This window comes from Schistocerca piceifrons, chromosome X, assembly GCF_021461385.2.
Source record: "Schistocerca piceifrons isolate TAMUIC-IGC-003096 chromosome X, iqSchPice1.1, whole genome shotgun sequence".
In the NCBI taxonomy this organism is placed as follows: Eukaryota; Metazoa; Arthropoda; class Insecta; order Orthoptera; family Acrididae; genus Schistocerca; species Schistocerca piceifrons.
In genome coordinates, this window is record NC_060149.1 from 553,242,981 (window position 1) to 553,270,808 (window position 27,828).

Sequence of the window (27,828 nt, forward strand, 5' to 3'; positions counted from 1 at the left end):
TTCCATTGGAGAATGGAAGCAGGAAGGGACTGGGAGGGCGTGAATGCGACTAAGAGGCAGACAGCGCTTCAGAGCCAACTGCCGCCACCGGGGGAGAGTCAGCTGAGTCCATAGGAGAGGCCCCCCAAGGGTTCCGTGAGGGCGAGATCCGCGGCAGAGGCGAGGATCTCCACCTCATCCCCGGAGCCAGGACTATGTACAGCAGGTGGTGCTGAAACCGCCGGAACGTCCTTCTTCTTGGACACATGCCGTTCCTTCTTCTCACGTCAGCCCTTAGGGTGAGAGGGCTGGGAGAGCTTCTCTGAAGGAGCGTCGGAGGCTGACGACGACGCAGAAGCCCTACGACCAGCAGGTGGCGGAACCTTCAGCCACTGGCTGATATCTGGCTGGGTAGGAGAAGAAACGGAGGAAGGGAGAGCCCCGAGGGACCCCTTCCGCGAGAGAGGAACCGGCGGAGGCAACGCCGGTGGAGAAGGAGGGGGAGGAATCGAGCCCCCCGGTTGTGGAGCAGATGCCACTCCCGAAGTAAGCATGGGGGGAGCGACAGAAGGGGTTGCCCCCAACTGCTAAGGGGGCAACAGAGGAAGGCTTGCCCCCAGACACGAGGGGGGCAGGCAGAGATACACGGCCCCGAGGGCCCACTGAAGGCGGCACAGATGAGGCGACAACCGTCGCTCGCGTGGGCGACGATAACATGGCTGCAGCATAAGATGGTCGAATGGAAGCAGGATACAACCTTTCATATTTCAGTTTTGCCTCTCGATAAGTAAGCCGGTCCAGGGTCTTAAATTCCATGATCTTCCGTTCCTTATGAAGAACGGGGCAATCCGGCGAGCATGGAGAGTGATGCTCCCCACAGTTGACACATACAGGTGGAGACGCACATGGAGAATCGGGATGAGAGGGGCGTCCGCAATCTCGACATGTAGCGCTGGATGGGCAACGGGAGGACATATGCCCAAACTTCCAGCACTGGAAGCACCGCATTGGGGGAGGGACGTATGGCTTCACGTCGCAACGGTAAACCATCACCTTGACCTTCTCGGGCAAGACATCACCCTCGAAGGCCAAGATAAAGGCACCGGTGGCCACCCTGTTAGTCTTGGGCCCCCTATGTACACGATGGACAAAATGTACACCACGTCATTCCAAGTCGGCTCTCAGCTCGTCATCGGATTGTAACAAGAGGTCACGATGGTAGATAATCCCCTGGACCATATTTAAGCTACTGTGGGGAGTGACGGTAACAGGGACGTCACCCAGCTTATCGCACAAGAGCAACGCTCGTGACTGGGCTGGGGAGGATGTCTTGAGGAGGATGGACCCATTCCTCATTTTAGACAACCCCGCCACTTTCCCAAACTTATCCTCCAGGTGTTCCACAAAAAACAGAGGCTTCGTCATGAGAGAGGAGTCAGCATCAGTCCTGCTGCAGACAAGGTATTGCGGTACGTAAGGCTCCCGCTTGGCACTAGATCGGCGTCCCTCCCATGGCGCAGCCAACGAGGGGAACGACTGAGGGTCATATTGTGCAGCATCAAAGTCTACTCGACCACGCTTAGAGACGCTGGTGGCCGTGCGACCACCAGCTTGGTGTGATTTATTGCGCTTCATTGCGCCACATCCGCCCAGATGCCACCTACTCCGAACGAGGGTTCTCCCCAAGGGCACCACCCAGCCAAAGCAACAGGTACCTGGCCGATATCCCGTTGCCTGGAGTCCCCGTGCCCCAGACAAGATGGGCACATACTCCTTGGCATGCATGGGGAGGAAACAGCTCTGGCATCTGTAGTGCGATCCCTGCGTGGTCAGGGGGCTACCACCAAGAGGGTACATGACGACCCCACCACAATGGAATGGCTACCGTGCTGGATTTTAGGTGTTGAAAGGGTCCACAGTTGTCGTAGGCGCTAAGAAGAAGAGTGCGCACAAGGCGAGAAGGAGACAACCTAGAAGATGTTGGGCGTAGTCCCCCCCACACGACAATAGGTAACATGCAAGATGGTGGAGCATGATGGACCAATAGAAAAACACCACGTAAGGTGTCCTTCCACAAATGGCACGCACTGACAACGGAAATTTGGAAAAAAAAAGGAGGTCAAACCCAAGAGGGGACCATCACAGAAGGCTGAAACGTTTGAGACTCCTTTTAGTCGCCTCTTACGACAGGCAGGAATACCGCGGGCCTATTCTTACCCCCGAACCCGCAGGGGGAATTTGAGTATATTGCCACAACATAGATGCAATGTAGTATGACTCTGATGAAGGTATATAAGCAGCGACATGTTGGTAAGGGACAAGTATGGCATTTGTGTCTTTCTGACGTGCATGAGGTAAATGTGAACATGGCAATATTGTTACCAAATGCATCCAAACAGGATTTACATGTTGTCATTCTTTTCTTGGCTGGCAAAGAACAAACACCAGCAGACAGTCAGCAGATAATGAAGTATATTTATGGCGCAGAATGTCTGTTGAAAACCACCACTGTAGAATGGTGGACCAAGTTCCGTGCTGGTCACAATTAACAATAACACATATCCCCATATCACAAATATCATAATGCAGAAGTTGTGTCACCTCAAGTGGGACATGTTTGAACACTCTCCCTATAGTCCTGATCTCTACCCATACAATTATCAAGCCTTTGATACCTTAAAAAAGGCTTTGAAGGCTTGATGATTCTTTTCTGATGAGGATGAGTAGGAGACAGTGATGCCCTTCTTCATGTAGCATGGCATGGTGTTTTACCAAATGGGTATCTTCAGTCTGTTGCATTGGTGGGATGGAATTAAATAAGATTTCAAAGGCAAACTTCATTTTCTGTCCAAGTCCTATAACAGTAGAAGAAATGTCATTCCTGTTATCAGCACATCTTCTGACCCAAATTTATCAGCAGCTTTGTTTTTATCCAGAGGTACAAGCCAGAACAATGTCACTTGTATCAGTCCAAAAGAACAAGCACAACAAAATCAAAGATTTGCCACTACAAATCCTGTATAGAGAATAATAGTGCCTTGTTTATGTAATTATTTTTAACACTATATGAATCCCTTCTGAATTATCTTGTTAACAATTCCAAACAATAGTGGACCCCTTTACTCCATTCTAAATCATTCAGCTGCAAATGAGAACCAATGGACTTGACACAAATATAACGCAAGCACCTGACAAGTAAAATTTTCATATGGAACATCACTTGTGACACACAACCAAACTGTTCATACTTTAATAAATGTGTTCTGCTATAAAAAAAAATTAGAATTCAGCTATTTAACTGAAAAATTACAAATATTCCTTGATTGTGCACCTAAGAACAAACCTCAAGTTCCTGAAAAAAATAATTAAACCTGAATATTCACACCTCCCCCCCCCCCCTTTTCCCTCACCACCCAAGGCTACCTACTTTACTATCAAATGCAAACTTGTGAGATAAACATGGGCACAAGCCTGATGAAAATATGCATAATCGTTCAATGTGAAATTTGGGGCACATGAAAACTTGGGTTACTCCATGTAGAGCCTCTAGAAACATTAAGTTCCTTCACACTGAAATTCTTCCCAACATGACCTCAAGTAATGGTCTTAACAGCACAAAAGACTTGCAGTGAAACTTGCTAGGATAGATTTAAAGAAAAGAGTCACAATGAGGTTCAGGAAGTTTTTAATCTCCAACACATGTTGGACTGGATTTCTATTGACTTAACAATGAAGCAGATTTAATTATTTTTATTGTAATTATAATAAAGTTTTCCTGTTACTTCACTTCTTTTATCTGAATGACAATTATTCTACTTGAAATTTATTTGATGTCTTAACATCTGAACTGGTGCTGGAATTTCTGAGAGGACTTCAGTACCATATTATTAGAGAAGAAGAATTAGCTCAGGTAGTCCAGATTGTGGAAAGGAATTGGTTTAGCTTCCTTGCAGGAAGCTCTCAGATACATACATGGACTGACTTGGTAAATTAAATAAAATCGTAGAATTTGTGAATGTGAATTTCATCTATACTCCACTTAACTTTTGAATACAAACCCAGTGTCTTAACACTTTATATCGCTAGTTTCCATACCAGAGTCAAGCTTACTGATGGTAGTTTATATGACCAGCTGGTAAAAAGAGTAAATTTTACTAAAATTACTATAGTACAGGAATAATTTGCTTAAAATTAATTTCATTTTCAGGAACTGTTAATAAACTTATTCCATTCAAACCATATGACTACTTAAAATGAAGTTTTATTGTGATATACTTTCAAGAAATTATGAAAAAGAGTCCTCGGGCACAATATAATCTCTGATGTTTCTAGCAGACCTGTCATGACAAATATATATGTCCATCTTCCTTTGTCTTCCCACTATAGAATGAGGAACAATTACTGCATTCTGTATTGAAGTATTCATTAATCTTGTAAACATTTTCATGTACTGGGTTACACCTTTTTCCTTTCCATGAGGAGAGGATGTAGTTTCAGGTTTCCTCCAACTTGCTTACTTCCTGGCAAAGATCTTCACAGTTTCCCAAAACATATTTTCCTACATTTAGATGATGAAATTGTGCAGCATTTCAACAGACGACAGGGAAATGCAGTGTTATCTGTGGGACAGCACATGGCTTGCATGTGATTGGATTCCTGACAGTGCAGACAATCGTGTTGCGCGAGTGCATACTCCAGTTCCTCGCTTGAAAACTAACAACTGCCCTGTTTTTCCCTTTCATGTTGTTAGTAACATAATACACAGAAGTGATCATAAAAGGAAAAGAACCAGACGTTTTCAGTGTTATTCAGTTATAACCAAAATATAGAACAAAATATCAGCAAAAACAGTAATTATTTTAGAGTCACTTAAAATGTACAGTTCAGAATGAGTTGAGCAGTTACTTAAATGAAAATTCATCACACAGTGAGATAGTTAAAAATGCAACATTGACTGAGAAAGTAGTTATTACATAAAATTTTAAGAGCATTTTTTGTTGTTGAAAAATCAACAGTAATTATTTGTTGTTGCACATGTAAAAAAATTAAGATATTTCTCAACTGAAGCAGTGTACTACACTAACAACTACGTTAACAACGTAAAGTCACTTACCAGACTTTTTTGTGTACGAATCTGCAAATGCTAGACAATGTATTGCTTCAGAACTTATATTTTCTAAGCTGGACATGCTCGAACTTCTTGATCTTGAAAATGAACTGTCAAGTTTATCTATTTTAGTGTTGAAAAAGAAATTGGGAAAGGGAATGAGAAAGACAGCATATTAGTATCAGTGATGTGTTACATCATAAAAATAATATTCATTAAATATTACACATGCATAAAGAGAAACTCACAAAATAAGGTTTATTTTACTCTGAATTTAATTTACTTGCTTTTCTTTCTATTTTATATCTCTTTTTGTTAACATACATACATATATATATATTTATTTATTTATTTTAAAAAACAAACATAAAAGTACTTCAGTTTTCCAACAGAACTTAACTCATGATTAAATCAGTCTTACTCATGATGCTGTAATATTCAGTGAAGAAAATCTCAGTAGAAAAATACAGTTGGTGCAACATGAAAAAAAATCAAGTGAGTACATTTTTAATGTTAGCATCCAGAACTAGTCATTCTGGAATAGAAAGCAGGGAATAATTTATTGAACAAGACTTACGGAACTTTGCAGTGTTTGATCAAATTAATGAATTTTATTTCACTACAAAATACTGACATGAAAAAGACAAAATATTACAGCATTATGAATATTACTACAAGTCTTAAACAGGTGGAATGGTAGCATGCATGAGGTATCATTCAGAGTAAGACTGTAATTTAAATGCACAGCTCAAACTTACGTTACACTAAAAGAAGCAAATGCCATGACATCAAAGCAAGAACAACAACAAAAAATGATATTTATATATCACAACAGTTTAAATGAGTATTTCAAAGCCACTAAATAGTAGCAGGGATAAGCAGTAGGGACCACGGGCAAACAGCGAAATTTTTATGGAATTCTTACAAAATGACTGGTAAATAACAGTTACATCAATCAAATCCTTTCTATACAATCATGAAACCGCACATTTTAATGAAAATAATTAAGATTATTTGGAACCAAAAATTATTCTCTTGCAGCAAATATTAAGGTGAAGAAAGAACAACAGGTTCTGCGCAATAACCCCTTTATATATATATATAAAAAAAAAAATAGTCACTTATGATACTCCACTGGGTAGAACTGTATTAAATGGTTACTTTAATGGGCGCGCGCAGCGCGCGCGCCCACACACACACACACACACACACACACACACACACACACACACACACACACACAGAGAGAGAGAGAGAGAGAGAGAGAGAGAGAGAGAGAGAGAGAGAGAAGGGGGGAGGGGGGGGGGGGGGAGGGGGGGAGGGGGGAGGAGGGGGGGGGGAGGGGGGAGGAGGGGAGGGGGGGAGGGGGTGGGGGTGGGAGGTTTGAGAGCAATTCCTTCTCATAGCATTAATCAATGGGACTAACCCTGTCTAAGAATTATCTTGTTTAGTGTACCAACCATAAACTAATAAAGGAGAGGAAAGTTAAAGCAGAGACTGTTTCACGAAGAGAATAAACCATGTGGAACATTTAAATATCTTTACTTTCAAATACATACCAATTTTAAAAAGGCCTAGAGTTGCCCATCCCTACCACCATCACAAGTAATAACTATATGCATTTTACGAAACTATGCGAGGTTAAAATTATGTAAAATTTAGAAGTATCTTCATGCACCTTGTGTTGTTCCACAGGTCAGCAATAAGGGACTATGTACATCAGTGTGTCAACATCAAGTTGAGTTTCTCATAGAGAACAGTCAGCAGCAAAAAGCACCATGAACAACTATTTAGAAACTGAAGCAGGTAGGGGTCTGCAAGTGGCTCTCTCAGTTTTGAAGAAGTCAAATGTCCACACGTTGTATCTTACACTCTAAAGTGGAATATATATAGCAACCTAACTTCTTGACACCATAAAATTGTCTACTGGACTGGACCTCAAATCAAGACTTCTACAATATGCACATGACTCTCTCATCAAATGAGACATCTAAGCATGTAAATAGAACACTTTACTGCACAGTCACTCATTTATTTTCCCGCTGTGGGCAACAGGATTTGAGCAACCACGTCACATTTTCTGGCAGAGTTTCAAGTATCTCTTATGTCATGTAATGAGAATTATCTTCTCCAACCCTCCCAAAGTGGTATCCCACTGCCCACCCAACCTACGCAATATTCTTGTCCATTCCTATTACACCCATGGACCCAACCCCTTGCCCCATGGCCCATAAACCTTTAACAGACCTATATGCAAGACCTACCTGATACATCCTCCCACTACCACCTACTCCATTCCTGTCACAGGCATATCTCAATCAATTAAACGGAGGGCCATCTGTGAAACCACAAGTTTGCTTTACCAATTTAGCCGCAGCCAACATGCAGCATTCTATGTGGGCACGAGCACCAACAAGCTGTCTGTCCACATGAATAGCCACTACCAAACTACGGTTGAGAGACAGCTGAGTACGCCACCCAATACCATGTGCTTGACTCGACAACTACTTCAGAACCTGTGCCATTTGGATTCTTTCCACAGCTGCCAGCTTTTCCAGATAGCACACATCCATTATTCCTGTAACTCTCCCCCCCCCCCCCCCTCCCCGTCCACCACCTGTCCTCAACCTCAACATTAGAACACTAGTCCCTGTCCTTCACCTGCCTCTTTCTCTTCCCTGTTCCCACCCCACATACTCACCCACACCTTCTACCACCCAAGTGCACATGGATAATATTTTCTCTACCTCTGCTTCTTTTCTTTTCCCCTTTGCCCCACAGCACAGCCTCCCAATGCTGCACCTAGCAGCCCACCATCTTGTCCATCCTCCCCGCCCCCAAAATCCCTGCACACTGCCACAGGCCGTACTATGACACCTTCCCTCACCCCTACCCTGCTAGACCTCCCCATCTTCACACCACATCCCTTCTGTAACACCACTACCCACTCCAGCCAAGATCACAACTCACTGTTACAGTCATGCCTTAATGTCCAGAGATTAACAGCCGCAATTCCTGTTTGTCTTCTATGTGCTCATATATCATTCATCTGATTGTGATGAAACTTTGGGGAGTAGTTGTGTGCAAGCCTGCAAAGGTTTCAGGAAGGGTGGAAGAACAAGAAACCTCCCACAGGGGAGGAATGGGGGTGAAAAGGGGATGACATGGCAGCAAAACTCAGAAATGAATTATGAGTAACTCTAAAATATTTTTGTTTGCTGATGACACTAGCTTGGTAGTAATGGACGTTGTGTGCAACATTGGATCGGTTTCAAATAGTGCAGTTCATGTACTAAGTTCATGGCTTGTAGAAAATAAACTAATGCTAAGTCATAGTAAGACTCAGTTTTTACAGTTTCTAACTCTATTCAACAAAACCTGATGTTTTAGTTTCACAGAATGGGAATATGATTAGTGAAACTGTACCATTCAAATTTCTAGGTGTTCAGATAGATAGTAAACCATTGTGGAAAGCCCACGTTCAGGATATTATTCAAAGACTTAACGCTGCCATTTTTATTATTAGAATGGTATCTTAAGTGAGTGATCATTCAACACAAAAATAAGTCAACTTTGCTTATTTTCATTCTCCTATATCATATGGTATTATATTTTGCGGTAACTCTTCCCATTCTAAAAGGATATTTTTGGCTCAGAAATGGGCAGTTCGGGCAATAAGTGGTGGAAGTTCATGAAACTGCATTTGGATCTATCTCTGCTTCTTTCCTTTTCCACTTTGCCCCACAGCACAGCCTCCCAATGCTGCACCTAGCAGCCCACCATCTTGTCCATCTTCCCTGCCCCCAAAATCCCTGCACACTGCCACAGGCCATACTATGACACATTCCCTCACCCCTACCCTACTAGTCCTCCCCATCTTCACACTCGTGTACTGAAATGTTACATGACCTTTGAGATTTGCTCTTCAATTTGATCTTACAGAACTTGAGGTGTAAATAAACAAACAAAATATCCCTACCAGCCCCATGTGTGAGTGTGGAGATGAGAAGCCATGACATGTACAAGATTCAATAATGACCAATGTTAGTATCAAGTTCATAATTTTCAGGGCTCATTGGTGGCATCCCCCAATAAATATGCACCCCTATGAGTGTGACTGTGAGTGTGAATGTAAGTGTAACAAAGACACATCATTATATCTCTTTAACAACTGAAGCAACTGCTGTCTAACATGGTAAGTGTATCATTGGAAAAATTACCGTGACAGTAAGACATCAGTATCATCCCTATGGCTGAGGGCTGAGATGAAAAGGGGTCACATAAAAGCATGACTCAAGAATGCTTGGTGCAATTTCAACCAAATTTAGGTTGGGTGGGGGGGGGGGGCAGGGGGGAGGGAGGGGGGGAAGGGGGGAGGGAGGGATGAGAAGTGTTTGCATGCAACCTGTTGCTATTTCATTCTTGTAGTTAATTGACTTGGAACACTTTAAAAGTGAGAAAAGTAATGTATTTCTTATTTAAATTGTTCAAAGCGTCAACCAGGTCACAAGAATGGGCAAAAAAGGAATCAGTGTTTAACCACATATAGCTCTATCTGGAATGGCATCTGCAGTAACCTCATGGTGTATAGGGTATAAAGTTCCAATTGCAGTAGATATTGATCAACATGCTATGTGGCCACCATTCAGAAACTTCACGCCTCTACATCCACTCATGTTGCATACTATAGCAAATAGAGAAGAAGCTCAAGTAAGTGTGAGAGCCTCTACTGGTTACTTTTTTTCCTCCCACAATAAACAACTTGTTAACCATGATGATGCTATCAGTTATTCATACACAAGGTGCTGCGTTTTCTATCGCATGTCATGAGGTTCCAACATTACTTCTAATTGGATTTTATTTCTTCTTTTTTGTGAAGTATCAATATTCATGAAAACATGTCTGTATGAATTATTTATTTAAACTTACATGTGAGGCAATTTGAGACAGTCAGAGGAGTGTTGTACCTTTGTTTCTCTTCTTAGCATTTTTTTATTTTTATTCATTCTTCACCCATAAACCTTATCGATTCAAGCTCATTATAATTTTTACTCAAAAGTATTGGTAAAGTGGACATCTGCAGTGATGTTATTGCTTGTCTGGTTTTATCAAGTAATGGAAAACATAATTTAAATCAAATTTTGATTTAATTGTTTACATACTCACAGTGATTGTTTCAATTATATTTCATGTAATTAATGCATCCTGTCAAAAGCCCACAACATTGCTTACGTAAACAACAACCCAGATAATGATGAAGCCATGGACCTGAAGGTGAGGAACTGCATCTCTAAAAGGAATGTATATTATTAATAAAACAAACTGTGGTCAGCTCAGTTTTCAATCAATTTTTATGCTACTGTTTTATTCAGTAGTGTTATGCCTAACCTCAATCCATTCAATCTCAAATACATTATGATTGCTTCCTTTTTATAATAAATATCTTTCTTGTACAAAAAGCCTTTGGGCGTGAGAAGAACTCACATGCGGAATAACTGAAAAGGAATAAATTGAACAATAAGAAACTGTAAGAAATACTAGGGAAATGTGACAATTCAGGGACATGATTTTAATTCAAATGGTGTTGTAGAAGATGCTGAGAAGGATATTTATAACTTTCTTTTTGCCAAAGGCACAAAAAAGAAGAATCAAATCACAGTAAGCAAGAAACGATCTTTCTTTCAAAAATGGAAGAAATATGAACACTGGCACAAAAAACTTCAATTGATTAAGAAGTCAGTCTGTTAATAGCTATACCTAATGACATTTGTGACATTTCATTGTCTGAACCAATTTCTTTGGTCATTTGAAGTTACTGTTATATATTTTATAATTAAATTAATTGTTACATAAAAAGGCATCTTTTACAAGTAGGTTGGCTGGCTTTAAAAGTGCACCATTACTGCCATACACTTGCTGTAAGGGATTTCATATTGTCCAGACAAAAAATGCCTCTTTGGAATGTTGCTCGAGAGTATAGCATGTTAGATGTTCAATGCATAGTGGGTGCATTGTCATTATTTAATGTATTACTGCCAGATGTAGCATATGTCAATGATCCCCTCCCCCCTCTCAGTCATCCCCCCCTCTGCCCCCGCTCGCACACACACTCTCTCTCTCTCTCTCTCTCTCTCTCTCTCTCTCTCTCTGTGTGTGTGTGTGTGTGTGTGTGTGTGTGTGTGTGTGTGTGTGTGTGTGTGTGTGTGTCTGTGTGTGTGTGTGTGGGGGGGGGGAGGGATAGAGGGGGGGGGAGGGAGGGAGGGGGCTTCAAGGTAAGATAAATCTCTCTTCTGCAGAACTGTTAAGCCCATTAATTCCTAGCAAATTACAAACATCACTTCTGTTCCACTTCTATAATCTATAGTAATTCATATTTACCAGGGCACTGAGGGTGTGCATTTAAGAAGAGATGCAATAGTTCAACCAGTGTGCCCATGCAAACAGAAGAGCAACCAACAGCAACATTTGTGCATGTCACTATGATGACATACTTATTACAACTAAAGTTTAATGAGTAAATTAAGATCTGACATTAGCTTCAACACAGGTTAATGAGGAAGACTAGACAGAAATAATTACACAGAGAAATAAATGAGAGTATGATATTTTTTTCTATCAGTATTGAAAAAATTTTATGCAAATTTGTCAAATCCAGTTTAACTGTTAGAACAAAATGTGCTGAATGAACAAGTGGATATGTCTCATAACTGAAATTAAGAAGCCAAAGAACATGTGGAAGAAAACCTTATGTGTTTTTCAATCACAGATAGTCCATTGATTTTTTTAATGCAAGCATCTGACTTCTCTTTGACAGCACATAGTTAGTGCTAAACACAGAACAGAACTTAGGTAATGTCTTATGAAATGAATAGTTGAAGTACTGAAGAATTTTGTGGTCAGCCTAAAATGTATGAGACATTATTTCATAAAAGGGGAAAGGACAGTGCATGGCATTTATTGCTTTAGATATGTCTTGTATTTAGTTACATAGCACACTGGTTCTTACTAAGAGAAATTTAATTACTACAAAGAACAAACTTTCATGCATTTCATGCAGAACAGATCTACTACAAGAATAGTTGCATTTCCCAGCAGAAAACCATAACTTGATATATTTTTATTTCATGACTACACCCTTTGTTCAACAAAAAAACTTGACAAAGTGGAAGCCAAAAAGTAAGGTTCTCTAATTACCATAACATTGCAAACAGTTAAACTGTTATCCAAACAAATGGAGTGAACTCTTAATTGTGCAAATAAATCAAATACTGATGCTAAATTGTTAATATTGTTTCAGTATTAGCTGTTAGTATGGAGAGAGTAGAATCATAATTGCAATACATCATAAATTTACAACTGCTTAAGCCCTAAGAAATCTCTCCCTGTTATTAACTTGTTCCTTAAGTGCAGATTTCATGCCCAGAACAGTGCCTCAAGATTTTACACAGTTAAACTGATAAAATTATCAAGTCCCAAGGCAAGGTAGTATCCAGATGAAGTTGCTATCTCAGCAAGGTACATTAGCCATGAACCTTACTTCTGGACTTTCAGATCACTGAATTGATACATTCCAAAGTAATTACACAGTTTACATTATTTTAAAAAAATGTTAATGTTAAGCTCACCTTGCATGCAATGGAAAATTTAAGTTCAATTAAGGCATTCACAAGGCAAGACATCAGAAGGGGCAGAGCAGAAGGAAAGAAAACCACATATAAAAGGAAAAAGAATGAAAGAACTGTGCCAACTCAAGGCCAAACACAACATTCAGAAATAAAGACTGCTTTAAAGGCTTGAGAATAATTAAGCAGCCCATGGAAGACAGAATAATGCTCTTAACATTATAAACAACAATGTATAATTAAGACTAAGGTGATGTGGCTTTCATAAGTCAATTTACTGGACTGAATTTACAAATGCTCTGATTAAAATTTCTCTATGATAACCCCTTAAATTTCTGAACAGTTATTTAAAATTTTTTGACACTTTTTTTTTTTTATCAGTGAGTAATACTTTATAGTGTTGGCCATTAATTTTTTTTTAAATCAAGAATGATAAATAAATTTTAATATTATTTGACAGTATACGAGCATGTTTGATAATGTTTTGTAATGAGTAAAGAGATATTCAAAGCATTTCTGTCAATAAGTAAACATCTTGTTGAACTGATGAAATAATAAACCAAATAAAAATTGTAAATAAGTTTTTAAGAGCAGATATTTGCACAAGACAGCTCTGTGAAAGACAGAGTATTAGCATGTGAAAAACTAAACCCCTACTGCCAGTTTAACTACATAGAGCAGTCCATAGAGTGAAAAAGAGTTGAAGTTTTGGATAGTACGTCACCATTTTGCAACATTAACTACTTATAGTACTTCATGCTGGAAAAAGAGCTCTGTGCTGCACCACTGGTATTGGTATGTTCACTGATCTGGATTTCAGGAACCAAAATGAAAATTTTCAGAAGCCATGTTAACAAAAAAATTAATTTCAGTTAAGTAACATAATTTATTGTTTCTGGAGTGTTACTCTGAAGTTTATATATATATATATATATACTTTGCTAGAATCAAGTGAAAATTTGTTGAGTGGTCTTTACTGCTTTCACTGCATTTAATGTCATTACAAGGTAAATGAACTGATATATAATGGAAACAGTTAAGTTTTGATATGTAGTCAAGACAATACAGTACACAGTTATGCAAAACTGAAGTAAGCATGATTCAGCTATCACATTGCCAACAGGAAAGAATGTAATCTGAGAGGTGATATGAGCTAATAGAATCAACATATGAGTTCTATTCCTTTTCTTCAGTGCTACTAAAATTCACAAGATACTAATCAGCAGTAAGAAAAGTAAATACCTAACAAGTGAATAAGGTCAACAAAACAAAATAAGAGCAAAGTGCTATCTATAGCTATTAACAAACAGAACACTTGTGGCAGTCTCTTAAGTGCCAAACATGTACTTAAATACTAAAAACAGATAGGTGACAGTACTACCAAAACTGCAATATTGCCGAGTATTGAGGAGATTGTGTGAACCGGCAGTAGCACGAGTTTCAGCCAGCGCCAAGGAGCGGGTAAACAAGCCAACACCACCACCACCACAACCACCACCACCTCCTGATGTCAATGAGCAAGCTGAGGACCCCGAACCCATGGAAACCTCAGCCTCAGAGTATGAAGTGGTACTCATACACTTGTGCAGTTTACGGGTACCTTGGGACTTTGAGCGCCTGACTGGCTCGGGTGGCCTGGCGCGCGGGGAACAAGTGCTGCCAGCACCTACATTCTGTTTGCCCGCAGTCGGGGAGACGCAGACACCGTTTATCTACAAATTGGGGGCGCACAAATGTTAGACAGCACTGAGTTCTGTTAGTACATCAAGCAGTGATTGTCATTTATCTTCAGAATCTCCCACAAAAATTACAGAACAAGAATTAACATTATGATAATCTGGCATTACACTCTAATATAGCATTAACTACAAGATACATTTAGAAATATATAACTAGGTTAGAAAGTATACACAAGTGGAAAAATTAGACAATGCCATCATGTTAAATCTAAAATTTGTTAAATTGGGGATTATTACTGAAGATATATGACATCTTTTAACCCCATTGTAATCTGCATTCCATTATAGAAAATAACAGCTATATGGCAAACAGTAGCATGTAACAGATACGGTTTATAACAAAACAGGACTATGAGCTGTTATTTTCTTTCACCTTCCAACTATAGTACAGTACATGGCAGCTATCTTACTACAGCCTCTATCTAGTATTTACCAAACACATGTATACCGAAAAGGTATTTAAGGCAGCTATGGTCGCCATCTGAATCCTTTAAAAGGGAAACAAGAAACAATCATAAACCACCAGCTTTAAGTGCAATGGAATGCTAGACATCAGTGTTAAAGCAATAATAATAAATAAAGATTGTAAGAGGATTAAATCTAAATATACAAAGCAAGACAGAACTGGGAATATTCGTCACCCAATGGCTGTAAAATGAAGCCTGAAAAAAAAGCTATGTGGATTAGTAATAAAGATATCTGGGCATTATGTCAAACTGTAACTGATTAATACTTCACATTTCACTGTTAGCATTATTTATAGTGGAACTATTTGGAAAACTATTCTGCAAGACAGGGAAAGGCAACACACCAACTATCTATGAAGTAAAATAGAACACCAGCACAAAAATTAAATGTAGGATGCTGAGGAGGAAACATAAGGAAAGACACTATTAACCATTCCCTTATGCCTATTAGAAGAAATAATTTTTATAATAATTGATTAATAAGCAGTTCCAACAACCATTCCTGTCTACTGCACCACACTATTAAAACTACATAATCTAAAATTATCCAAAATATTTACATTCAGTCATTCAACCATCCATTCCAAATTACTACAACCCTTCTAATGTGCTCGATTTTAGATTGAATTCATTTAAAATTCAGACATGATTGAGCAATCAAACTCCAATGGTGTAAACTTACTGAAACGGCGCATCAGATTTCCAAGTGAAGGTTGGTTTGTGCCAGCATCGTCCTTGTGCCTCAGGTCATGGAGAGAATGATCAGCCTTGTGCACTCTGATGTTTGGAACTGACAGAAAGTGGCCTTCATGTTTGTCAACAGATTTTTTCTTGCTGTCTTTTCGCGGGGGCCTGATAGGTTTTCCATCTGAATCAAACAGTGGTAGATCTACTGGTCTGCTGAGTTTTGTGACAACTTTATCTTCAATTACATGGCTATCATTTGATATTCCATCTTGATTTTCATTGCTTTTAATACTGTCAAACAAATTTTCACTACAATGAACATCTTTAGTTTCCAGACTTTTTGTAACTATTTCTTCTGTTGACAGAAAGTGGTTGTCCTCTGGGGACTTAATCACTATTTGTGTGCAAAGTTCTTGATTAACAGGTAAAGGCTGTTCATCAGAACCTTCACTTAGATTACTGGTTACACAATGTTCATCACAAAATTTTGTTGACACTTTTGAGCCTTCAGACAGTACGGTATTTTCCTTAGAAGGCTCAATTGGAGAAGGTTCTGTTGAGGGAAGTGAGGGTATCTGTAAAACTTCTGATGATGATGATGAACAGTAAAATACTGCTGACCTCTTTTCTTTATTGCTGTTTTGGTTATTTTCTGATGCGAGTGGTGGCATTACAGAGAAAGTATTTTTAAATTTTTGGTCCACTCTACTAAGCTGCTTCTTCAAGCTAAAATTTTTCCAAGAATGGCTCTTCCGCCTCCCTTGTTCACTGCATGTTTGAAAATTTCCACTTCCAGAACCTTGTTCAGCTGGTGAAGCTGCTTCTTTCATTTCACTGCCAGAACACTCCCCTGCTTCTTCACTGTGGTCAGCATCAGGAGTAACAATATTAGATGATGAATCAGAACAGTATCCACCAGGAACCAAATGTTTCTTGTCTTCCTCTCTCTTTTCCTGCTCCTCAACCTTCTCTTTCTCCTGTACCACCTCCTCCTTCTCCTCACCAAAAGCAGTGCCTCCATTATCTACCACATCACAGTCATCTGCTACTTTGCAGATAGGACTGGACAGGGAAATGGCAGCATCTACTGGGAGCACAGAAGGTTCAACACATGTTCCTGTGTTTCTAGATGAGGTCACCTACATGGGCATGCATGGATGAAGGGAAGGGATAAAAAAGAAAAGAAAAGAAAACTATGTAATATGGTTCACTGGAAGTGGTATAATTATAAAAAAAATAATAATAAAGAGGCTCTACATGGCAAAGTGACTTTCTGTATATACATTCTAGCGCTTACTGCTACTACTCCACTACTGCAGCTCTGATGTGTGACAGTTTTCTGTATAGAGAAATATAGGTGGTGTGCACAAGTTTAACAATATATAAACCAACTGTTAAATTATTACCAGCACTGCCCTGGCAAACATTTTCTGAAATACTATCACTGTGGCATTACCAAAATGCATAGCATAAATACCAGTCTATACAAATTACATTTTCTCATGATATTATGTTTCTTGATGGAAGTGTCCAGTGTATATAAAATGACTATGTTACATTTAAAAAAAATAAAAAAATATATCAATAAAATGACAAAAACATAGTAAGTATGTCATATCCATTAATGATTTTGGTGTGTGAAAGTAAGAATAGGACAGGAAGATAGAATGCAGATGGGAACAGAAAGCAACTCAGAGCAAAGCATCATGCAATGGAAAAGGACGAATTCATACATGGCACTTAGTCAAATGAAATACAAATGAACTTGACCATAAGAGAGCTGTCCAGTGAGGAAAAAGTGTAACAGGTGGAATAGTGACGGTGAAACAGATGGGAAAGGATATGGTGGGACAGTAACAAAACAGATAAGTGAAAAATGAAACAAGTTTTTTTAAAAAAGCAAGAGGTTCAAAAACAGATGGTAGCCAATGGCAAGACTGCTGGTATAAATATAGAATATACAAATTATTGTGAGACCAAAAGTCATTATTTTATTCAATGTTAAATAGCTTTGCATCATTGCACAGATAATGAAGTATGGAAGTAAGTGTCACCACAGTATTAAAAAGTTTCACTGATAGCCTGTGCATTTGCATTAACAAAAAATGCACAGATATGTGTACACGAATGCCTAGAATGAAGTATCTGATTATCACTTAACTATCTCTTACATAACAGAGAAAGATATATCCATTTTAAAATACATAAAATAATTTCTGTAGTAGTTCAGAACACAGTGAAGAATGTCATTTCACTATTAGCCAAACTAAAGGATTGGTTTCCAAGTAATAACGATGGCTGCCACCCTGGCCAAAAAGGAAACATTCAATAAACAGAGGAAGCTGAAATCAGCAAAAGAGCTTAACTCATAATGTTATTGATCCTTAGTCACATTGTGGAATTCAATGGCTTACATACTTCCCTAAACTGTTGGGAACTAAACCTTCCATCAATGTCTCAGCAGGAATGTTGGGCACGCAAATGGGTGGTACAATTTACCGCAAATTCCCGTAAAGAACACTCCCTTAAAGAACACACAACTAGTTGTACCTGCAATTGAGTTTATATGAACCTCTGTGTGTCAAAGTACTGAAAAGTATGGTCATTATTTTCCCTAATTTTGAAGATGGTTAGGAGAGTCCTGGATAGTGTGAACTTTTCAACTACTAGGATTCATGCTTGCATCAGCTCCACAACAGTTAAGGTAACTAGCAAAATAGAAAACATTTTCCTCAGGGGTGCATCTGACCTTGGCCCTGGGTTCTCACTGCTGTTAACCCTCTCTCTCTCTCTCTCTCTCTCTCTCTCTCTCTCTCTCTCTCTCTCTCTCTGTGTGTGTGTGTGTGTGTGTGTGTGTGTGTGTGTGTGTGTGTGTGTGTGTGTGTGTGTTCTCTCAAGTGGCAGGATACCAGTGAAATGCTGTCATGGCAATGCCACTCGCATTTGTAAATGTTGAATAAAAATATCACAAAGTCATTCTAAATTGGTAATATTAATGTAGCTATTATGGAAGCCATTTTTTGCTGAATATCTGATAACCTTGCACTGTCAACAAAATCCTGTATTTGTTCATGTGACCTCATTCTTTGCCACAATTCTGAAAGTAAGTTCCACTTCAATTCTTTCTCAACAATGAGAGACAACAGTTGCATGGCTCACTGTTTCTGGAACTGAAGAACTAGCTACCTCTTTCCATTACAAGTCAAAGAATTTTCTAGAAATGTTGTATCTGTGTCTAGAGTGTGTGTCTCAAACTGTCTGCAAATACCCATTTCTCAGATATATTCACTTGACACTTGCTGCCTTACCCTGAGGATTCATTTCTTTCCCACACTGTATTGCTGTATCATTCGTTGGTTTAATATCTTAGAATTTTTTTTTAGGTTTCAACATGCTGATGACAGACAGCAAGTACTCCATTTTGGATTTTCAAACTCTGTCATATGTCCATTTATATCTACATCTACCACTATATCTAAATACATACTCTGCAAGCCACCTTATGGTGCATGGCAGACGGTATGATGTGTAACTACCAGTCATTTTCCTATCTGTTCCACTTGTAAATACATCGAGGGAAAAACAAATGGTCCTTATGCAAAATGAACATTGAAGGCAGTGGTATTTTTCCGCATTCAGCTTCATATGCTGCTTCCCTAAATTTTCTCTATAGCATTCCTCAAGAAGAATGTCATCTTCCCTTTAGGAGTTCCCATTTGAGTTTCGTTGCATGTCGATCAAACCTGATGGTAACAAACCTAGATGTGTGCATCTGAATTTTCTTCAGTGTTTTCCTTCAGTCCAACCTGTTGGGGATCCCAAACACTCTAGCAGTACTCAAGAATGGGTCTCCTTTACAAATGAACTACACTTTCCTAAAAGTCCCCTAATGAACTGAAGTCAGTGATTTGCCTTCCCTATTACCATCCTTTGTGCTCATTCCCATTTCACATCATTTCGCAATTTTTCACCTTGATATTTAATCAACATGCCTGTGTCAAGCTGTACACTGTTAATACTGTATTTGAACATCACACGATTCTTTTTCCTACTCATCTGCCTTTGAGTGGGCACATCATTTTTCACGACAGGAGCAGGTACGTGGCATACTCCATACACATGTAAAGAATAGCAGTCTTTATGTTGCCAAGGTAAACAAGTATGAGGAAATAATAGGTTTGTTTATAAATAAATAAATCTTCTGCTACCAGTCACGTGACTGGTAGCAGAAGATTTATTTATTTATAAACAAACCTATTGTATCTACAGTCGCAGGCTTTCAAAAACCATTTATAATGGATCAAATCAAAGTATGAGGAAAATCAGAGTTTAATCTTAGTTAATTAAACAAGGATAAAATAATCTTGCATTATACAAGTTAAATCACTGTTTGATTAAATAATGATAAAATTAACTTTCATTATATCACTCTGTTGCCAGGCACAAGTGTTGCCCCACAGTAATGAACTTGTTCAAGTGAGTTTATAAAAGTCTTTGACCTGCTTAGCGATTTTACGTTGGACCAGAATTTTCTTACATTCTACTTTAGATCCTTTCCTAACGTATGAGGCTGGTGGTAGTTGTATGCTTTGCACATAGATATTTTTGCAGCTGGCTAAATCTCTATTAACTTTTGCCTGTCATCATTTGTGCATTCTCTTTTGAACCAAGGGTGCAATGTCCTTTGCTTACTGAGTACTTTCCAAATTTTGTTACTAAACCTCAAGGGTCTTTTCCATCCTTAATCCACTAACTCTGCACACACTTCTACAGAATGTGATTTCCAATCTGTCTAAAGTTTGTCCATAATTCCTCTACTTCCAACATACGAGAACTAAGTGATCCAACCATGCATTCACCCATCCATCCATCCATCCACTTTGTCAGCTTCCTTCTAGATATTGCTCTGTCTGCAGCAGATAGCAACACCATCTTGAAAGTGGGCATAGTCTGACGGGGGTGCGACTTCAGAATTGTGGTTTAACTGCAGTGGCTGATAGTAGCAATGTTGTAATTCATATCATGCCTTTGGTGCTCAAAGGGTACACTTCTTGTGACACTTTCAAAACATGCACAAAATAATCCCTGCGACATATCGGTATACAGCATCATAGTGCACTGCATGCACTAAAATGTTCAAAAAGGAGAAACTTAAGTAGGGTAAAATATCAATGGGAGCCTATTCGTTTATAGTTTCATGTACTTGTAACTAAAGAAATTCACAATGACAGTAATTTCTTGCAAGTCAATTGTGAAGGTACTTTGTCGAATGCAGTAACCACAATTTAAATATACAACTACCTTATCTTTTTGCCCATCAATATTGTAGTTACATGTCTTAATTCCTAGTCTTCCAAAATTTACAGTCAAAAGAAAAACTGAGGTTTTACTTCTTCATTTTGATAAGTATGAAATGTTTTTTAGTCAATGAGCTTAGACTAAATTGTTTTAATCTCTTTCTGGTTTTCCTTACCTCTTCTCCTTGCAATGTATTACAGTGATGGTATAATTAGTTACAACATTGCTGGGATGTTTCATAGTCATGTACAGCTTGTAATATAAACTTAAGTGCAGCCATTTATAGATGGGAAGTAAAGAAATTGTCAAATTGATCATATTCTTATTTGAAATAGCCAAGACAGTTAAATAAAACTTTATTCTGATGACTAGTTTTGGCAGTCTAAATTGTTATCATTGGATTGTGTGCAACCATGCCTCAAACCATCTTCATCACATGTACAATAACACGGGACATTATAAAAAGTCATTTCAACAACATGAAGAATGAGAAATATTGGCATTCCATGTATAAAACAAGGTATACATAAAATGTCGGCATGTTGCATCAATAACATTGGCTCATGTTCATGCAAAAATAAATGAAGAGTCTTCAGTCATCCGTTGTTACGTGAACATGAGTGAGTGTAGTCTGTGGAACCTCACATGACATTTTATGTAAGCTCTGTTTTACATCTGACATGCCGATATATCACATTCTTCATGTTTCTAGAATGACTTTTTATGATGTGTCATGGTATATAGGCATATGATGGAGATGCATTGGTACACACACACACACACACACACACACACACACACACACTCTCTCTCTCTCTCTCTCTCTCTCTCTCTCTCTCTCTCTCTCTCTCTCTCTCTCTCTGATACGGTATCTAACATTACAGGATTTTTTTCCCTACACATCAGCATTACATGAGATTTAAAACTTTCCTGGCGTACATATTATTCCACAAAATTTCGGGCAAACTGCCAGATGTTTGTAACTTCCTGCCACAATATTTCGGCACAGAGTCTTCCGGCCATCTTCAGGTGATACTTGCAAAAACACACTGAGTTCTGGTATTTAAGGCCCCACCGGCACGTGCATGGTGGATTCACTTGGCATTGCACGTGCGCTACTTGAGCATGTTCAATTCTGCTGCGCCGCACACTCCGCGGTGAAAACTCACCACATTGATATCAGTTCGATTGTCTTCCCATGATTCCATCACAGAACTACATCAACTACGGAGGTCACAAACTTTTTCAATGCCGGGAAAGTTTTAAATCTCACATCAAGCATCTCTACAGGGAGGAACTGATGCAGTGTATACAAAGATTCGATAAGTTACGTGAACAAAGAGCAAGGCTGCTAAGCTCTCTGATATTTTTATTAAGTTGCAGAGACAAGGGTATTATTCCAAAGTTTGCAAAAACTGTGCATTTTATTAATAGCGCCACTGCAAATAACATCAAAAGTAAAGCAAGTATGGCATTAGTACGAGAGGGAATTCATTTCAGTCAACATGAACTGGATTCCGTATCAAAGGACATGTATTAGCTTCATTTAGAATTGGCAGCAAGACTGTCTGCATTGTCTAGGGACTGGGAGGATGGTGTGACATGGGCCAAAGCAAACTGGAGCCATGACAAGGCTACGACAAGGCAAATGGCCAAGTTCGACTGACTTTTGACACAGACGCTGGGGGAAGTTCCTACTTGATGATCCATTATTAACTTGATGGGGAAACCTATAAATGATGCGACTATGTCTGTGTTAACAAAAAGTCTCAATTTTGTTCCTACACCTGTTTCACCGTCACTACTGGACTTTGTCAGTCCCATCGAAGAAGCTGTGCACTGTCTTGCTGGAGGAAGTATGCCACGAGTCTTGTCATGTGTTGACAAGGGCTACACTGCTGAAGAGTAACAACTTGCCTATGGAGAGGGCAGCCCTCCAGAACTTGCGAGCAGACCCGGATACAGTGGTACTTAAGCCAGACAAAGGTAATGCTACTGTTTTAATGCTAAGGGAGGACTATATTAATAAGTTCAATGTTCTATTAAGTGACTCAACATATCATAAAACTGATAAGGATCCTGCTACCCGAGTGGTACGGAAAACAGCAGAACTTCTGACTAATAGTTCCTTACCAAAAGAGGTAATTAAGAAACTGAAATCAAATAGTTCGGTTCCACCTAGGCTTTATGGATTGCCAAAGATCCACAAGGATAACATGCCATTATGTCCAATTGTGAGTAATATTGGAGCAGCCACCTACGACTTAGCAAAGTACTTGGCATCTTTGCTCGAACCAATGTTAGGAAAGGGCCCACATCATATAAAAATTCTCGTGTTTTCATCAGCAGATTTAAGTTATTGCAGCTGCGAAGTTATAACTTGTTGGTCAGTTTTGATGTGGTTTCACTTTTTACAAATGTACCTCTTGTGGACTCACTACATTTCATTGGCAATAGCTTTGGAGCTAGCATTACAGCACTGTTTGAGCACACCTTCTCCTCTACATATTTTTTATTTAACAACGAATTTTATGAACAATCAGACAGTGTCACCATGGGAAGTCCTTTATCTCCCCTGGTGGCCAATCTTTTTAAGGAAGACTCTGAGGAGTGAGCACTCGCCTCAGCCACTTTTAAGCAAACAGTATTTTGGCGATATGTTGATGACACTTTTATAGTTTGGCCTCATGGTATGGATCATCTGCGAGAGTTTCTACAACATCTGAACTCCATACACGAAAACATAAAATTTACTATGGAGTTGGAGAAGGAGGGTTGCCTGCCATTTTTAGACATCTTGGTGCGACGTAAGAGTGATGGCACAGTTGGTCATTCAGTATATAGAAAGCCCACTCACACAGACCTTTACTTGCAAGCCACTAGTTGCCACCATCCGGCAAAAATGATGGATGTTTTGAAGACCTTGATTCACTGAGCCCACGTCATCTCTGACACCGATAGTTTGCAAATGGAACTGGAGCACCTGCAGACTGTGTTTCTGAATGATGGGTATTCGCCCCAGAAAGTGGAGAGATTGCTGCAGAGCTGTTAAGTGACAGAGCAAAGAAGAGGAAGAGGTCTTTAAAACGACTACCAATTTACCACATATTGGTAATATCTCAGTGCAAATAGGCAGAATACTAAGAAAATATAAAGTGAAAGCAATCTTTTGCCCTCCTCGAAAAATTTCATCACTGTTGGGATCTGGCAAAGATGACCTAGAGTTGTGCAAGGCAGGTGTTTACAGGATTCCGTGCGAATGCGGCAAACCTTATATACGGCTAACGATGCATACTGTATAGGATCGCACTGTAGAACATCAGTGGCATACTTGCCTCCTTCAGCCTTGTAAATCTGCCATTACTGAACACTGTATTTCCACTGCTCATGTAATGAATTACAGGGAGACCAAAATTATGGCCCATACATCTAACTTTTGGAGTTGTGCTATTAATGAATCTGTGGAAATACGACTGTCTGACAGTGAGTCTCTTATTAATCGAGACGGCGGTTTTCAATTGAATTTGGCAAGGAATCCAATCATTGAAAAACCCTGTGACCTCTGTAGCCAGCGTAGTTCTATAATGGAACCATGGGAAGACAATCAAATTGATATTAATGTGGCGAGTTTTCACCATGGAGGGCACACGGTGCAGCAGAATTGAACACGCTCAAGTAGCGAACACGCAACACCAAGTGAATCCACCCCAATCCACCCCACATGTGCCTGTGGGGCCTTAAATACCAGAGCTCAGTGCGTTTTTGCCAGTATCACCTGAAGATGGCCAGAAGACTCTGCACTGAAATACCTTGGAAGAGATTTACAAACATCCGGCAGTTTGTCCGAAATTTTGTGGCACATCATTTGGATTAGCTTACACTTTACAACATTTAGAACGAGTGGCCATTCATAACAGCAAATAGAAATTCTCTCTACGTCATCCTATAACCCCACTCAACAGTGATATTTTCCTGTATACTTCAGCATCATCAGCAAATAGTTACAGACTGCTACTCACTCTATCAGTCAAATCATTTAATTATACAGATAACAAGAGCAGCCCTATTACATGTCCCTAGAGCACTCCTGACAATACTCTTGTCTCTGAGGAACACTCACCATCCAGGACAAGGTACTGGGATCGATTGTTTAAACAGTAAAGTGACTTAACATAGGAGTCTGGAAGCAACAGCAGACACAATAGTCACAGCTTTTTTTTTAACAAATAGAAGTGCAGAAGTGCAATATTGTTGACATTTTATTTGCACTGGGGTCAGTTAATTTACCTTAGGAAAACACTATTTTTCAAGGTTGCTACAAACAAGAGTGAGCGAGACGGTTATATGCACTATAGATAATTTGCATGGAATGTCATAATGTGGAACAAGTCAGTTTACAGATCATTAAATATATTCAGTTTTTGCACATACTATTTATTTACACCTGGGTAAATGAAATGATGCAGAATACAGTGAGTAAATTATTTTTGTACCCTGTGTATTGTAATAATGTCATCCTCAGCTTCTGGATTTTCTCCTCTTGGAGAAAGGCACCAGACAATGGCATGATCAGACTGATGACACTTCAAATGCAGAACTAAGTGTGGTATAGATGAACTTAACCCAAAGCAGGAAACCCAGAATCCATGTAACTATACAGCACTGCAAGCTTATGACCATATTATTTTAGTGTGCCACTGATGACCAGTGAGAGCAGGCGAGATACCACACAGACATTTCACAGATACCAAAAACTACAAATAAGCAGATGTGAACTATGTTACAACAAAAACTTCAAAAACATTAAAAACATATGTTTTGACAGTGCACAGAGAAACTGTGTGATTGTGAAACTGTTGCATTCATTTTGCAGCTTATGTGATAGACTATTGCATTTTCATCATTACCTTAGGAGTGATCACACTCAAATTCATACAAACACTTAAACTGGGCAAGGAGACATATCTCACTCACCCACCAGGTGTACAAATTAAGTCCTATCATATGACACATGTACTGTCACTAATGCTGTGTACGACACACCAGATGTGTTTTCTGGTCGAGGATTCGAGCTCCTCTATATTGCACTTCTTGTCCTTGGACTGTTCATTGTTTCTAGTTTGCTCTTTTTTTACAGTTCAGTACACCTTCTTTCTGTTTTCATGCTTGATCTGTGTTCTGACGGGCTGTCCACTGGGCTCTCTTACTGCTAAATCTGAAGGGGGTGCAATGGGGAGTTTCCCTTGTAAGAAAAAGTGAAATATGTGGCTACATAGCATATTCAGATGACATACCACCAGATATAGCAGGAGATTCATGAATAAAATTGGAAAATAACTGCTATTATGTGCTATGGATGTTGCAAGAATGGAAAGCACAGAACACATTTCACCTGGCTGTACACAAGAAAGTTTATGAAGTAATCAAAGGACAGCACTAAAAAGTTCTATTAATAATCAGGACAACTGACCACCAAATTACAAAATGTGCATAGAATACTTGTTAAGGAAATAAGATATGCAAATGTCAGTCAAAACTACAAAAAAAGTGTAAAAAGCAAATGGAGAATAGGACAGGTCAACCTGTCCATTAAAATCTGCTCCCTGTCAGGAACTGTTGTAACTGTGATGGGTCCATATGCCTGGACCACCTGGCCCTTTGTTCAAGGCTGGTTGTCTGGAGACACCACACCGAGCAACCACGTCTCTCGGTCAGCCAAGTGCCGCAGCAAGGAGGGAGGGGGGGGGGGGGGGTGTGAATTCTGCATCTTGTAAAGCATTTACAAGAATAAATTTATTTTTATACCAAACAGCTTGTTTTCTTGTAAATGATTTCTGTGGAAATAAGGGGCATAGAATGAGTCTTATTGCACTATTACCTCAGAACTTCAGTCTAAGAATGCAAGAGCCAGAGGCTTGCAGGTGAACAATTTCTTTCAGGTTGCTAGGTCGAGAGGACGTGGGGAGAAAAGAAGTGGGAACTCTGAGGGAGGACTTGGGAAGAGGGCCCAACAGCTGGAAGGAAGAAGCATAGGTACACAGGACAGTAATGTGACACCAGCGAGTTCATTCTGCTTCACGCAGAAGGAGTTGGGCATAATGATGTGCAGGAGTGGATCGGGATGCAAAAATAAACAGAGGAGGAGGGAACTGTGTAGAGGAGGGTGTGAGTGTACTGTGAGTGAACTTTGGATCATGGGGGCAAGAACGGATGTGGATGTGGGTGTGGGGCTAGGGTTAGCAGAGACTATGGCCAGGAGGATTACAGGATCAAATGATGTGTTTCAAGGAAAATTCTTATCCATGTAAGTCACAGAATCTGGTATTGAGGGGAAGGATATAGGTGCCATAGATTGTGACACAGAATTGAAATTGAGCATGTTGAGCTCAGCAGAATGTTCTGCCATTGGTTTTTCAACTACGTTCCTGGCCATGGTTTGGTGATGGCCATTCACTCAGGTGGACAAATGGTTGGTGCTCATGCCTGCCTAAAATGCTGACCAGGAATTACAGCGCAGTTGGTGTACAACATGACTACTTAAATCACTTTCTAAGCATTGCTGGTGAATTAAATAAAATGTTAGTTTCTACAGGGAATCGTATAACTCACTTGGAAAATGTGTTTCTGAGACTGATGTCTGAAATACTGCTCTGTGATACTGATAAGAGGGAGACTGAGTCAATAATTGAATCACTGAAGACTAAGGACTCTCAGGGATGGAGTGTCTAGCAGAATATTATAGTACTTTGCAGCACATGTTAGCCCTGTACTTAGCCATATTTGTAATTTTTCCTTTAAGAATGGTCAGTTTTCTGAACGATTAAATTAGTCAGAAGCAGAGTTGCTTTATAAAAAGGGACAAAGGGATAATGCAGGCAATTTAAGGATAATTGATCATTTTATTTCACTAATTTGCTGTCAAATGTACA

General features: G+C 39.4%; 1 protein-coding gene across 3 annotated transcripts in view; it reads right to left on the reverse strand.

Annotated features, from left to right (window-relative positions):
- LOC124721331 (syntaxin-binding protein 5) overlaps positions 1–27,828 on the reverse strand; it is a 1,049,372-nt gene that overhangs the window by 153,497 nt on the left and 868,047 nt on the right. For 2 of the 3 annotated variants that reach the window (XM_047246244.1, XM_047246243.1), the window contains exons 14-15: positions 15,597–16,740; positions 5,093–5,209 (exon numbers count right to left, since the gene is read on the reverse strand). In XM_047246244.1, coding sequence (XP_047102200.1) covers positions 5,093–5,209; positions 15,597–16,740 — 1,261 coding nt within the window. Of the gene's footprint in view, positions 1–5,092; positions 5,210–14,308; positions 14,421–15,596; positions 16,741–27,828 lie in introns of all 3 variants that reach the window. The other variant, XM_047246245.1, reaches the window with a different exon arrangement.